Raw genomic sequence first — 16,232 nt, forward strand, 5'->3', positions numbered from 1 at the left:
TCTGGCCTGAGATCCCAGCATCGTCACTAACTGGCTTTGTGATCTCAGGCTGGTCTCTTAGAATCTTGAATGCCGAGCCACCACCTACTCCGCCCACCCCAGTAGCGAACGATGCTGTTGCCTGAAAGCACCGAACAGATCTTAGAACGTGGAGCGTAGTGGGAAGGTAGGGGATTACCATTATCCCCACCCACACCAAGCGGCCTTTCCTCCATCAGTTGCCGAAACTCCCTGCCAGGGAAAGGTGTCCTAGGGGTAGCACCCGGGACCTCCTCGGCTTCCTCTGGGAGTCTGGTTTCGCCTATTTCGTTCCGCCGACAGACAGGAGGGACAAGACTCCGGATCCAGCTGTCACCACCAGAACTGACCTGTCCATGGCTACAGCCTTCTCCACCCAGAAGCAAGCTTGGCTCCAGCTTAGCCACCGCGTTTCAGCCTTCCCGCTCTCCGGAAACAAACCCTCCGACCCGGAAGCACCCTCTCGCTAACCCAGCCCCAGAGAAAAAGGGTGGGGGAAAAGAAACAGCGTTCCCACCCAGCGCACGCGCAACTTCCGCCTACTGCCGCAGGCCCCGTGGGCGCAGGCGCGAAAGTTTGCCAGTGCCTGAGGGTGCTGGGCGGGGCCGAGCAGGACCGGGGCGGGGAAGGGGCGGGGAAGGGGGCGGGCCCGGCTGCATTTAGCCGGGACTCGCTGCCGCCGCTTTGCCAGACCAACATTTGTGGGCGTGGTCCAGGCGCTGGGTTATCCTACTGGGAAACATAAAGTATATTGATAGTCTGGAAAAATGTGAAGTCACTTCCTGGTATTCTCTGTCAGAAAGCGCCTGTTCTTGGAATTTAGATGTACAGGCTCTGCCCCACACCTTGGGGGTCTCTTTCAGTGCACTCTCCTCCTTGTGGTGTAATTTTTGACATTGTTTTCCATAATTGCTATTTGGCCTTTATTTGGTAGTTTTTCCCTTTTAAAGAGAAAAGGATTACCTGTCTTAAAAATTCAAAAAGCAAGCATAAAAGTTGATATTATTGCCTTCTATTTCAAAGTGCCATCTAGGCAAAAAGTAGTATATTCTGGTCTGGAAGGAATCAGTTTTGTTTGGGTTTTTGTTTTTTCCAATTTGAAAGCAGTGACTTTATTAACTGACCAGGTTGCAAAAATAATGGTAGACACCTTATAGTTCATGCGTCTAATAAACCTGTTAATATGGTCTTTTCTGTTGTTAACATCTCCACCTTCTACAAAATAGGTGGTTTGTTTCTTCATTCCACCTTGTGGGGAAGATAATTTGAAGGGTCACAGAAAGTTGTTTGACTCTTTGAAGCGTTTTCCAACATATAAATCTCGTATGTGAGATCCTCCAGTCAGATGATGCCATATTTACCAAGAGATTGATCTAGCAAAGAGTTATCTGTCAAAGCAGTTCGCTTATTGATTCTACCATAACCACACTTGTAGCTCAGTTCATTTACTGATTGGAGGTTTTGGTTTCCCCATGCAGTATATGGTTCAACAATTCTCAGCCATGTTAACTGAAGCCTTTTTGAGTTTAACAAAGTTGCCATTGAAGATCTGGTGAAAACAAAGAAACTGCAACACCTTTCAGACCTCTGGGCTCATATCACTGATATCTCTGATCCTGATGACAAATGACAATTTGGGTTCCACAGGTACATAGAAGTTGCCAGCTTTTCTTGCCATCCTAGCCATTGGAATCTCAGTTCTGTACATTTGCCTGTATTCTTTGTGATAATGCTTAGCTTTTTCACAGGTACAGGTTTCTCCTCACCTTTCAAAGCATCTTTTGGGCAAATTGCTTTTTCAGGCACTTGATCTTCAGCTCTGCAAAATTCCTTCACTTTTTCTTATGGGTTTCTGACATAGCAGGAATCTTCTTTTTCTTCTCTTCAATACCCTCCACGGTTCCAGCTGAAAAAGAGGAAATCAGTCAAAGTTTTGCTTTAGGCATTTACATTCTGCTCTAATTCTGGGAAATGTGGTTCCCAGGAAGGCCTCTTCGTAGCTTATCCACTCAAAGACAACATGGCATTTTGAAAAAACATGGCTTTGGGCTCTATCTAGACTCAAACCCTCTGTGCGTGCAGATTCCTCATCTGTAGAATGGAAATAACAATACCTTTACTGCAGAGTTGTAAGGATTAAAAACAAGATGTCAGGTGTACACAGTACATGGCAGGTCACTGAAGTGTTAAGGGGCTCTCTCATTCTCCTTACCTCCTAATTTTCCTGTCCAAAAGTATACTTGTTCTTATGGAAAGTGAAATGTGGTCTTGATGATTTTCGTCAGTGCCAAGGCAAATTTATTCAAAGTGTGAGCCAGTGGCCCAGGTTCTTGCCATGTGTCCCCAACTGAATTCCAATCTGTTTTATTCATGTAATGTACTTAAAGTGTACTTGATGTGATTGACCATGAGGCACACAATAAAAAAGAGGAGCAGTTTTGGGGCCAAAAATTAGCACTATGTTCGGTTCATATGCAAAGAGAGAAAACTTGTTGGGAAGTGCCTTGAGTTTCACTTTTGACACATTTAGGTAGGCATGAACATCATACGTTCCTCAAATATTTCAAAATATGTTCATTTGATTACCTTAAAACTGTGTGGAATAAACTTCTTATGTGGTGTTTATTATATACATGGTAGCTTTATAAGGGCTGTGCAGAAAGCCTCTAGCCATTGTTACCGCAATGAGAACATATTATATGGCTGAATACTTTCTGGACAGCCCTTGTATGCTTAATGTTCTTGGTTGCAATGACAGAAATTCACTATGGTTAACTTAAACAACAGGGAATTTACTGGAAGCATATCAGGTGCTCGTGGAATTGTTAAGAAACTAGAGAAAAGGTCTGGGACAGCACAGCTCCTAAGGAGCTAAAGGCCAGAAAGCAACCATCCCAAAGATACTCAAACTTGAACTATCTAACTTAGAGCACTCTTCACCTCCCTTATCCCCAACAGCTGAGGAAATCAAATATCATTACAACCCCTCCACCACCACCAATTTTTCATTTTGAAAAATTTCAAACCTACAGTATTTAGGTTTGTACTATGTAAAAACAGTACAGGCTGGGCGCGGTGGCTCACGCCTGTAATCCTAGCACTCTGGGAGGCCGAGGCAGTGGGTGGGGGATCGTTTGAGCTTAGGAGTTGGAGACCAACCTGAGCAAGAGTGAGACCCTGTCTCTACTAAAAAAATGGAAAGAAATTATATGGACAGCTAAAAATATATATAGAAAAAATTAGCCGGGCATGGTGGTGCATTCCTGTAGTCCCAGCTACTCAGGAGGCTGAAGCAGTTGGATTGCTTGAGCCCAGGAGTTTGAGGTTGCTGTGAGCCAGGCTGACGCCACGGCACTCTAGCCCGGGCAACAGAGTGAGACTCTGTCTCAAAAATAAATAAATAAATAAAAACAGTACAGATAGACGTCAATATACTCTTCATCTAGAATCACCAATGGTTGTATTTCCCCACAATTGATGTCTCTCTTTTTGTTTTTGGCTGAACTGTCTAGGTAGTTATAGATATAGTGAAACTTCACCCCTAGATACTTCAGCATGTATCTCCCATTAAATAAAATTTATAGGGGGCCATTGTTTGGACTGAGCCTCATGCTAGGTGCCATGTAATCAAACTGAACTTTAAAATGATCCCTGTAGTCCCACATACTCTGGAGGCTGAGGCAGGAGGATTAGTCAGGCCCGGGAGTTCAAGTCCATCCTGGGAACATAGTGAGATCCCCATCTTTAAACAAACAAACAAAAATGGACCAGTTTTCAAAAAAACAGGAGATTCACAGCAGTGCATCAGAAGATCCCCAGTCTACTTGAGCCAGGACAATAGGGAAATCCCCTCTGTGTTAACCCTAGAGAAGAAAGTAACTTAGAAATGACCAAACTGTTTTTTTTTCCTTATTTCTGCTTTCTTCAGCCCTTTTCTGCCTATAAAGCCCACCATCTCTGCTCAGTTCACTCAAGCTCCCTCTGTTTTGTAGATGAGATGCTGCCGAATTCATGAATCACTAATAAAAATGCCAATTAGATCCTTAAAATTCAATTTGTTGAAATTTTGTTCTGTGGCACTCCTCAAACAAGAACAAGACATGCTCCTAGTTAGTCACAATAAAACAAACACTCTAACAATTAATACATACAGAATACTATAATTAAAATGCAAATTTCCCCAGTTGCTCCAATAATGTCCTTTATAATTGCCCCTCTTTGTACAGGATCCGATATACGATTATGCATTAACTGTCATGTCTCTTTGTTCTCCTGTAATTAAGAATAGTCACCCAGACGTCTTTTTTTCTTTTAAGTCATTGAACTCTTCAAGAGTTCAGATGAGTTTGCAGAATCTTTTTCACTTTGGATTTATCTGATTGTTTCCTCATGATCAGCACTTTCAAATACATTGAGGAGGCAGGGTGCAGGACTACTACATAGGTGTCATTGAGTATTTCTTACTCCCATTAGATGGTATATGAGTTCTGTTTGTCTCAGTTTCAAAATCTGTTGAACTAACCCCTCCTAAATCCCCTCCAAAAGAAAGCGTCCAATCACCTGATACTCCCCTCTAGCTGCTGTCTTTTCTTTCTCTCTCCTTTCCTTCTCAGGCAACTTCCATTTTGCTAAATTTTAAATAACTAGTACTGGTTTTCTTAGTACAAATCCAATACAAGTGTCTCTTACAGAAAGCTAAGAAAATAGACATAAACAAAGGGAGAGAATGAAAGAATTCTTATGATTCAATGGACTATATCTGAATACAGTTGCATGAAATACCCTCCTCAATGATTACCCGGCTAAGTCCACTTAATTCACAAAACCAAGAGAGTTAATAATATATTGTTTTATGCCACTACATTTTGTTTTTTTTTTTTTTTTTTTTGGAGACAGTGTCTCACTTTTTTGCCTGGGCTAGAGTGAGTGCCATGGCATCAGCCTAGCTCACAGCAACCTCAAACTCCTGGGCTTAAGCGATCCTACTGCCTCAGCCTCCCGAGTAGCTGGGACTACAGGCATGCGCCACCATGCCCGGCTAATTTTTGCTATATATATTTTAGTTGGCCAGATAATTTCTTTCTATTTTTTTAGTAGAGACGGGGTCTCGCTCTTGCTCAGGCTGGTCTCGAACTCCTGACCTCGAGCGATCCACCCGCCTCGGCCTCCCAGAGTGCTAGGATTACAGGCGTGAGCCACCGCGCCCGGCCATATGCCACTACATTTTGTTGTGGCTTTTTATGTGGCAATTAATAACTGGAACAAATGGAATTATACTATAACACTGTTCTATAATCTGCTTATTCACTTAACAATAGGAACATCTTTTCATATAAAAAATTATTCATTGGCCAAGCGCAGTGGCTCACGCCTGTAATCCTAGCACTCTGGGAGGCTGAGGCGAGAGGATTGCTTGAGCTCACGAGTTCAAAACCAGCCAGAGTAAGAGTAAGGCCCCTGTCTCCCCTAAAAATAGAAAAATTAGCTGGGCGTAGTGGTGTGTGTCTGTAGTCCCACCTACTTGGGAGGCTGAGGCAGGAGGATAGCTTGAGCCCAGGAGTTGGAGGCTGAAGTAAGCTATCATCATGCCACTGCACTCCAGCCTGGGCAACAAAGTAAGACACTGTCTCAAAAAAAAAAAAATTGAGAGAATAAGAGTATTGTCCTGAAAAGTTTACACTGGGAATTAAATAATATTTATGTAACTGTTAGGCCAAGGCAGGAGGATCACTTGAGCTCAGGAGTTCGAGAGCAGCCTGAGCAAGGGCCAGAGAAACCCCGTCTCTGCTAAAAATAGAAAAAAATTAGCCAGGCATGGTGGTGTGGGCCTTTAGTCCCAGCTACTTAGAAGGCTGAGGCAGGAGGATCGCTTGAACCCAGGAGTTTGAAGTTGCAGTGAGCTAGGCTGACACCACGGCACTCTAGTGTGGGCAACAGAGCAAAACTCTGTCTGAAATAAATAAATAGATTAATAAACAAATAAATAAATAAAATTTATGTAACAGTCGAGAGGTGGTAAAGAACACAAAAACTCCTTGGGTTGAATCCTGAGGTCCCCACTTACTCAATGAAACCTTAGCAAATTACTCCTTCTATGCCTTTGTAAAACAAAAATAATTGTACCAACATGATAGATTTATTGTGAGGATTAAATGAGTTAACATATGTAAATCACTTAGGACAGTTTTGACATAAACACTCAATAAACGGATAATATTACAATGCACAACATAATCCCATACTTCTCTGCTTGGCCTAGAAATCCTATAAATCCAACACACATTCACATTTCCAAAGAGTGATTTATTAGGGCCCTTAGAAGAACATCGTTGGCCGGGCACCGTGGCTCACACCTGTAATCCTAGCACTCTGGGAGGCCGAGGCGGGTGGATCGCTCGAGGTCAGGAGTTCGAAACCAGCCTGAGCAAGAGTGAGACCCCCCATCTCTACTAAAAATAGAAAGAAATGATCTGGTCAACTAAAAATATATAGCAAAAATTAGCCGGGCATGGTGGTGCATGCCTGTAGTCCCAGCTACTCGGGAGGCTGAGGCAGTAGGATCACTTAAGCCCAGGAGTTTGAGGTTGCTGTGAGCTAGGCTGACGCCACGGCACTCACTCTAGCCTGGGCAACAGAGTGAGACTCTGTCTCAAAAAAAAAAAAAAAAAAGAAGAACATTGTTTTGGTGTTTTCTGTAAATAGCTCAATAAATGTTTGCTATTTTATTCAGCTTTAAGAAACCAGGGGCTATATTTTATTCACTTCTGCCTATTGACACTTAGTAGGTGCCCAGTACATTTTTGTTGAATGAGCGGGTCATTTTCAATGAACACTATTGCATTCAATTCCTCAAACAATATTTTAGCATGAGTAATCTACATATGTGTAATCAGATTGTAATTTATTTTCACTTTTATTTTATTCTCTCAAGTTTAGATACTGCACAGTACTCTGTACCACATCAAACGATGTCTTTATCATCTCAATCTTGTGGAGCTTAAAAACAAGGAAGAATCCTCAAATAATTTATGTTTTATAGTTTCTCCTCAATTCTTTCAAACTGTGTTCAATTTGAAGAGGAATATAGAATGGTGAAATGTAAAACTTCCTAATTTCAAATTACCGTTTTATTACTGAATTGGGATTCAAACGTTGATATCTGGGAGATTTTTAACATGAAATCATAAATACATTATTGCTTCTTAGAATTCAGACAGTAAGGGTTAGCTCAGTATAGGTTTTCATTGTGGCTTGTGCTTCTAGTACTATATCTTAAACATAGCTAGTGACATTTTTGAGGTAGTGGTAAATTTGCTGACAAAAAGTTTGCAAGACAAATAAATCAATTGCAATGACTACAGACAGACCTCATCAATAATGGAAATGATCTTGGGGGCAATTGAAAAACTAAAATCATTACCCCTTCTTGATACAGGACATTCACCAGCTAAACCACGAAACTATTATTGCAATGTATGCAATTTGCTTTCCTGTTTTCACATACTTCTCTGCTTGGCATAGAAATCTTTTTTTTTTTTTTTTTTTTTTGAGACAGAGTCTCACTTTGTTGCCGGGCTAGAGTGCCATGGCATCAGCCTCGCTCACAGCAACCTCAAACTCCTGGGCTCAAGCAATCCTTTTGCCTCAGCCTCCCGAGTAGCTGGGACTACAGGCATGCGCCACCATGCCCGGCTATTTTTTTTTATATATTTTTAGTTGTGCAGCCAATTTCTTTCTATTTTCAGTAGAGACAGGGGCTCACTCTTGCTCAGGCTGGTCTCGAACTCCTGAGCTCAAATGATCCACCTTCCTCGGCCTCCCAGAGTGCTAGGATTACAGGCGTGGGCCACCACGCCTGGCCAGAAATCTTGTAAATCCAACACACATTCCCATTTCTGAAGAGTGATTTGTTAGGGCCCATAGAAGAGCATTGTTTTGCTGTTTTCTCTAAATAGCTCAATTTATACTCTGTTTAGATTTGATTATGCAAAGGTAGCTGGCGTGAACTTTACCCCACAAATTTGACTGGCCCAAAAAAGTCACATTAAAATTTTTTTCTTTTATCGTTGTCTTAGTTCTGACTGAGCCCTCATCCTGTCTGGTTTGATAGGTTGAGGGCAGGAAATTCAACCTCACACATCACAGGGGTTCTCTCCTCTTCTCTGGGGTTTGCACAAAAATTGTGGGGTGGAAGGGCAGAGAGTGGCTGCTCCTGTGCTGCTTAAAACACAGGTAAAAGGCTTTTAGCTTCCAGTAGACTCTGCCTAATGCAGGTCATTGTCCAGGCTTCAGTGTTTGTCTGAAGATGGGAGGCATGCGTTATTCACATACCCAGAGTGATGCCGAAGCTGGGAGGGTAGTGGGAAGGATGGAGGGAGTAGGGGTGGGGGAGCCTGAAAAGAATACAGGGAAAACAGACACACATCATTATGAAGTAATGATAACTTTTTGAGTAACAATGTAACAAATAATTAAAAATTTGGATGGATAGTTATCACATATGTACAATTATCTTTGTTCATAAGCAAATATCTTCTAATTAGAGGACCTGTGAAAGTGTATCCTTAGATACATCATGTATTCATGATGTTATGAAGCTATTCTTTAAAAAACAAAATTTTCAAGGTGTTATTCTAATAATTGAAAATGTAGGATATTTAGTTCATAAATCAAGAGTAGGAATTGACTTAAAATACTTCAAGTATATTTTGAGCTACAAACGTATTGACATATAAGAGCAAATTATGCAGCTTCTATAAATAGAAGTGCATTTAAAAGCATAAAATGATGGAATACGAGCATTGGCCATGCAATATAATGCTAAGAAAAAGCTGTGTCTGTCATGAACATTGCCCTTGGAACTTGTTTGGAAGCTTGAGTCTGTGCTGCAAAAGAGCGTTAGGTAAATTTGTGCTTTAAAATCCATCCTGGCTTCCTATTTGTAATTTTAAATGATAGAGCTTAATCTTTAGGAAATTCTTAACATCCTGTGGGAGTCCTTCTGTCTATTTGTCCTTCACAAGATCAACTCAAGTTCTTCAGCCATGTAAAAAGGCTGAATTTCAGGTAATAAAAGAAAGTGAAACTCCTTTGGTTTTTTGAATGATTTTCTGCTTTAAGTATAAGGTTATAATTTTTTTAAAAAAATTTAAGTTACTTTTACCCAAAGATAGCATAACAATGTTAAGGAAAAGGAAATAACGCAAGAGTCATCCATATTCCTGCTAGCATGAGAACTTTCCTTATTGCACGCTACCCCCCCCATATTTACACTCATATTTTACATGACATTCATATGACTTTTAAAATTCATATTCCAGAAACTGTTGTTTACTTGTTCCTAACAGTGACTTTCTATACCTCTTTGTGCTCCTATTTTGTTTCTTTCCTACCACGGGACTTTTGCTTTTCTTCTCCCACCTACTCAGATCCCTTTCACTTCCTCACCCTTTCCCTCCTGTATCACCATGCCAGACAATGCACGATAACAACCCGGTAGGTATCCTTCAGTACCTCTTCCAGGCTCATGTAATACACACACACACACACACACACACACACACACACACACACACACATATCACACGTCTTCTGTATTTTGCTTTATTTACATCCAGTACCTCATAGGAACCCCTCCAAGTTCAACCTTTAAACATCAAACTCATTTTTAATGACTGCATAATGTTCTATGTTATGCATGAATCATAATTTATTTAATTATTCTATTGATAGGCATTTGCCCTGTTTTTTCTTCTACAGTGTGGCAACACATAATCTTGTGTAGATATCCTTTGATTTCTTTGGTGTAGACATCAGGAGTAGAATTGCTGGGTCAAATAAGCATATTTTGAATTTTCATAGATGTTAGCTTTACAACTCACATTTCCATCAGCAAAAAATGAATCCTTTCTTGCCCTCTAACCTCTCTTCTAGGACTATATATAGGACTATAGTGTTCTCTCTGCAATTTTTGCCCTTGTGTTGGACTCTTTGGTACTTTGATTTGTATTTCTCTGGCTACTAGTTAGAGCATCTTTTTATGTTTATTGGTCACTTGGATTTGCTCTTCTCTGAACTGCCTAGTCATATCTTTCATCTATTTTTCTTTTGGATTGTTTCTTCTCAACTTCTAACAACCTTTTATATTTTATGGATATTAACTCTTTGTCTTTTATTTGCATTTCCCCAAATCTGACTTTGGAATATATTTTGCCAAATAAGTTTTAGATTTATATATACGGACAGTTCCCAACTTATGATGGTTTGACTTAGATTTTTCAACTTTACCATGAGCTTATTTGGGTATTAAATGTATTTTGACTTATCATGGGCTTATTATATTTAATTTTATTGTTTTTAATTTAAATATATAAAATATTTTAATTTTAAAGATAACTTCTGAGTTTTCTGAATTGGCTAAGAAGGTCTACCCTTGTCTCTAGACTTTCAATCTCTAAGATTTCCTTCTAAGGTTTTTATTGTTTTACTTTATAGTTTGAAAAATTTAAATATATCTGGAAAGTATATATTGCATGACATAGGGGTCGAACTTTTATGTTTTTCAGATGGATAGCTAGTTGTGCCAGCATTTTACTAAATAACATTCTTTCCTATTGAAATGTATTTTTGTCACATATTAACTTGTTGTATACTGGAATCTTCTGGACTCAATTCTACTCTACTGATTAATAATTGTCAAAATAAAAGAAAAGAAGAAAAAATTGTCATTTCTTCTTTCACTTGAACTTTAAGGTCATTTAGTTCAATTTCAATTTCAAAACCTCACCCAGTTGAAATTCAGAGTGGAGTCACATTACATTAACATGTTAATTTGGGGCAAGTGATATTTTTATGATATGGTTTTCCCATTCAATATAATTTTTGTACAGATCAATTTATGTCCTTCAAAAGTTTTAATAATAGCTCCCTCCCTCCCTTCCTTCCTTCCTTCGTCTTGCTCTGTTGCCTAGGCTGGAGTGCAGAGGCCCAGTCACAGCTCACTGCAACCCTGAATTCCTGGCCTCAAGCGATCCTCCCACCTTGGCCTCTCAAAGTGTTAGGATTACAGGCATGAGCCACTGCCCAGCCAATAGCTCTTTCTTGTTAGCTTTATACCTTAATACATTTATAGTGTTGCCTCTGTCGTATTTACCTCCATAATAATTTCTAAGTATTTGTTGTAAATATAAAGAAAAACTATCAATTTTTGGCATATTTATCTTCTATCCAGTCACCTTCCCAAGTTCCTGAATAATTCTAATAGATTTTTTGAGCTTTTGAGGTATTCACTCATAAGTAAAAATAATTTTATTTTCCAGTGTTTATAATTAATATTTCATTCTCTTGATTTAATGCATTCATTAGCACCATTAGGAGACACTAATAACCCCTATTTGATAACGTTGTGAGAGTTAACACATGTAAAATGCTTAGAGCAATGTGTGGCATACATTAGGGTGTCTAAGAAATAACTGATACTGCTATTTCTCAACTATCAGAGCTTATCAGTTCTTCAATCTAGAAATGTCTTTCATGGAAGTATCAAGCCAGAGAACTGAAGAATTAAGCTATCATTTCTGGCTTTTCTTATTCTTTCATCATTTCCCATTTTAATTGGTTTTGGAGATCCTAGATGACAGGCTTCTTAAACTCCTATTTGTGTTTCACAGGATGGCAGAAGAATAAAGTCGGTGTGGATAATTCCAGGTTGTTATTATGGTTATCTCCCTTTGTTAAGTCAAACTAGGTTTAAGGCTGGACATTGAATATATTTTGGTTTAACTCACGTAGTGTTTATTTTGTGCAGGCCACACAAATCTTTTGCTTCCTAGAATTTGTTACTTTTCTTTGAGTGAGATAAAGTGGTTGAACCAACTGAGACTAATTTCACTGCTTCTCTGAGTGAGGAAGTAACTGAACTAAGAAAAAATGCCTTTATTATATAATAGCCTTGGGGAAATGAACAGTGTGCAACTGGCTCTCCTCTGACAGACAGTGGTGGAGGAGGTAACGTTGTAAAATGTCTTAACTTTCCAGGGCTAACATGATTGGCATTCTATATCCAGCCTGTCCAGATGACATTCTGAGACCTGCCCTCTTTAACCTTTCCTGAAGGAGACTTGGAGCCTTGGCAGGGGGCCTAGGGCCACCAACTCATTAATTCTACATACGTCATTAGCCACATCCTGCCCAGGGGAGAATGCCCTGACCATGAGAATATCCTGCATCAGTTCAGAGTGGAAGGATGGGGGAAGGGGTAGTAGGTGCCACTTCCTTCTTCACCGACATACTCTACGAAAGCACTGGTGTAATAAAATCAGTGGTAATTAGTGGTATGATATTGGCTAGTAATGTTCTCATAATTTCTGAAAAATTCAAGAGCTAGCTGCTTGCTAAATAGTAATTACCAGATAGTGCAGCTTCTGCAAGGAGCCCAGGATGTATTTCGGGAAGCATTATTGCCTTTTATTCTAATAAAATAGACCGTAAGTCTCCAGTTGAAATCTTGTATGATCCAAGTCATGCTTTATTGAAGTCAGAAAATTCAAAGGAAGGAATAAGTAAGAACTTTTTCCACAATGGCTCTTAACTTCTAGGACTATAACTTTGTATCTTAAACAAGTAAACCACACAGATGGTTACAATCTCTTCACACCATTACTTGAAATAATTAATGGGTAAACAGGCTACCTGGAGAAGGTCCAAATTCATTTTCGAGAATTATACAGACAGAAACCCCATCCTTAATGCTGAATGCACTAACAAACATAAAACTCCAAAAATTCCATCCCTAACTTGCTGAAATGTTGTGTACTTTATTCTAATCAGATTTTTTTTTATCACCTTCCATTTCTTAAAAAAAACAAACCAAAATACTCAAGCAGTAAATAAAACATTCAATTCAGTGCAGAAATTAAGTAAAATATAATAAACACTATTTGGTCTCAGAATCACATATATCTTTTTAAAGATGGGAGGTGAGGTGAAGGGAAAACCCTCTGGACAGTCTGAAAATCAAAAGCAAAGAAAGGAAATCAAAGTTTGCTATTTATAGCAAACTGACTCCCAAATCTAAGTCAGTGGAATGGGGTTTCTGTCATCACCGAAAAATATAAATCATACAGGGTAGACAGGATGTACACTAACACAAGTAGAAGGTAATTCTGTGGGACAACAATAGTTAACAGCATTCCCGGCCACTGTATTGGTTCAGGAATTGTAGAACTAGTCCAGACTGGACTTCTTGTAGACACATGGAAGTCTCACGTGATCCCAGGCTTCCCTAGGAGAATCCCTGTAGAGTAGCTTAATTCTGGGGCTTTCCTAGAAGGTGCTCAGGATATCTGCAAGGGAGATCCCAGGGTCTGCTGATTCAGCTGAATGTTTTGCATTATCCTGCAGTAGACCCACGCTGGTTACTTGTTACTTGAAAATTAGTAAAATTTTTTTGGTAGGCTGTTAATGGCTTCCAAAAATGTCCACATCCCTGTCCCCAAACTTGTGAATATTACCTTTGTTTGAAAACTATCTTTGCATATATGATTAAGGACCCTGAGGTGACATGAGTATGTGGGTGAGCCCTAAATGTCAAAACAAATGTCCTTATAAGAGAGAGAAGAGGAGGATTAGGTACACAGAGGAGATATGAAGATGGGGGCAGAGATTACAGTGATGTGGCATAATGCCAAGGGCGCTGACAACACTTTGATTTTGGACCTGAACCCAGTTAATAAGAAATAAGAATTTATCTCCTTAATATTTTGAATAAAGCACCAAAATGACATTTATGAAGAATGGGAGAGGAAAAAGTTTACATTATTGGGAAGGTACGTGGAGAAATATTGCAAAGGCGTGTATCTGAAAGATGACTTGTGGCCTTGGTGCAGCTGAATTTGAATACATTTGCCAACCTTGACTCTGAAACAGGTTTTATAGCTGCTGCACAGATATACACAGGCCTACTAATTAGAGGATGGTTATTTCCAAAAATATCCTATCATCTCCTTAGGTTAGTAGCCAATTCCACACCAACAATATAGAGACAGCTATAAATTATGACACATCCGGAGAATGAAATTACTGCTGGCCTATCGTGTAAGGGAAGTAGAGAGGAACAACAGTGTCTTGCTCCTTGCCATCAAGGATGCTGTATTCTCAATTGCTGCACAGCCATTTGCCTAGGTCTTTGTAATAGCAATCCTTTGTACTCCAACCTTTCTCCTCCCCATCCCAAGCCTGCTTAAGCCAGGCTTTCCTGGCATGCTTAATTAGTATAAAAATAATAATTATTAAATAATTGTGAAAATAATTTCATTCACATTCATGGTTTCAGTTGCCTCCCGTATGTCAGTAACACCAAGGCCCAACCACTCAAATCTGGCCTCCCACAGAAGACACTTATTCAAAGGCAGCTGACAAACTGGTTGGGTTAATTCTAGCTCTGCCATTGCCCCTCCCTGGGATATCTCACACAGCTGTCAAACCTGTTGCTTTAGTCATGTTAGAATATTTATTATTAGTCCCATTTATAACAGTAGAGGGCTCTCCAGTAACTACTCACTCTTCTACATACTTCTGATTACATTCCATTTCTAGTGTTTTTTCTATCAGGTATTAGTTCTCCATCATTGCCTAATTTGCTCAGGGAATCTAATCAACATTTACTTATTAATAGTCAACTAAATCTAATAGTTGGGAATATAAATCAACTAGTTAATATTATTTTAAAGCAAAGTACAGTTTTTACTATGTTATTTGCTTTAGTGTGGATAACAGAACATGAGCTATGGCTAGACATAAGTTATTAGATTTGATAGCTTATTTGACTGGTCTTCCCCAACACTGACTTGTTAAACACCTTGTCAGCAGGGACTGGGCTTATTACACTTACTCCTTCTTATTACTCTGTCCCAAGCCCAGTACATTGCACATTAAAAAGTATAACAGTAATAAAGTTTCCTGTTCTGACATTAGTGCTCACAAGGGACACAAACTACCACACTATAAATAGAAATTTGAATGAGTAATAATGGCAGATAACAAAAACATGAAAGGCCTTTGATCTCTGCCTATTTAAAAATTGGTGTAACCATTTGACTTAAGTGAATATATTATCCCCATAAAAATCCTGTAAGATCTGTGCTGTTTAGTTTTCAGGAAAAAAACCTGCATTTTGACCCAAACGCTGAATTTGGATAATTATGTCACTCTGTAAAGAAAATCAGGTTAAACTAGGTTCATAATAAAACAAAATGGTAAAAAATCTCTCCATACTCTTTTGGAGAAATAAGAATAATTACTGACTGCCTATAAATAAAAATCTTTCAATCATTAAATTGTCCCAAATGGAAAGCTCTGAGAACGTTTAACAGACTGTTACCAGTTGAGCTTTGTTCATTTGTTGTGTTTTCTCCACATGAGCAGAACATCCTTTGCTCTATCTAGCAATGTGAACAGTGTCTGGAACATGGCAGACAGTAAATACTGAATAAACTTATTGATTCTTAGATACAAAAATCAGGTAGATATCCCTAATTTTGGATAAAACCTTTAATTCCTAAGGTCAGCAACCTAAAGGCCATTAATGGATGTTTTAAGGAAGTTCAAAATATGTGTAACATGTGGAATACTTAAAATTACACCTAGACTACAGACCTATTTAGGAATAAGCATTTTATTTCTACCTTTCAAAGATAAACTAGTATCAAGCCTACAGCCTTAGTTGCTCAGTTAGTAGGTTTAGTAGCCAGTTTTGGCAAGTATCCCAACACAGACTTATGCATTTTTCTCAGTTTAATTAAGGAAATATAGATTAAATTTAGTTCTCTCAATCTACTACTCTTCTCATGTATTCATGAAATATTGGACATATTGATACAAATTATGGAACAGATTTATTTTTTTTTAAATTGAGTCCTATAAATCACAATGTTAAGACTCATTGATAGTTTAAGAGGAAAAAGCTTGCAAATACTTTAAGATTTATAAGATAAAGTAGTAGGAGTATAAATTGTAAAACACTGTAACTCCTTTATACATTTCCAGGATTTAAAAGAAAGGAGACAGAATAATAGATGAAGATTAAATTCAATGAAGACACAGATTAAGGTAAAATATAAGAAAAAACGTTGCAGTGACGAGTTTTCATTCTAAGTTCGCTGCTCCACATCTAGAGATGATTAAAAAAAGCAAAACTTAATTCCATAAACAAAATT

General features: G+C 38.9%; 1 protein-coding gene and 1 pseudogene across 1 annotated transcript in view; both read right to left on the bottom strand.

The window, feature by feature from the left end:
- NUP107 (nucleoporin 107) overlaps positions 1–482 on the bottom strand; it is a 39,535-nt gene extending 39,053 nt beyond the window's left edge. The window contains exon 1 of the mRNA XM_045553407.1: positions 369–482. Within this exon, the coding sequence (XP_045409363.1) occupies positions 369–376 (8 nt within the window). The 5' untranslated portion in view covers positions 377–482. The remainder of the gene's footprint in view (positions 1–368) is intronic.
- On the bottom strand, positions 418–12,193 carry LOC123640532 (annotated as a pseudogene).
- Positions 12,194–16,232: the final 4,039 nt, after the last annotated feature.

This window comes from Lemur catta, chromosome 6, assembly GCF_020740605.2.
Source record: "Lemur catta isolate mLemCat1 chromosome 6, mLemCat1.pri, whole genome shotgun sequence".
Taxonomy (NCBI): domain Eukaryota; kingdom Metazoa; phylum Chordata; class Mammalia; order Primates; family Lemuridae; genus Lemur; species Lemur catta.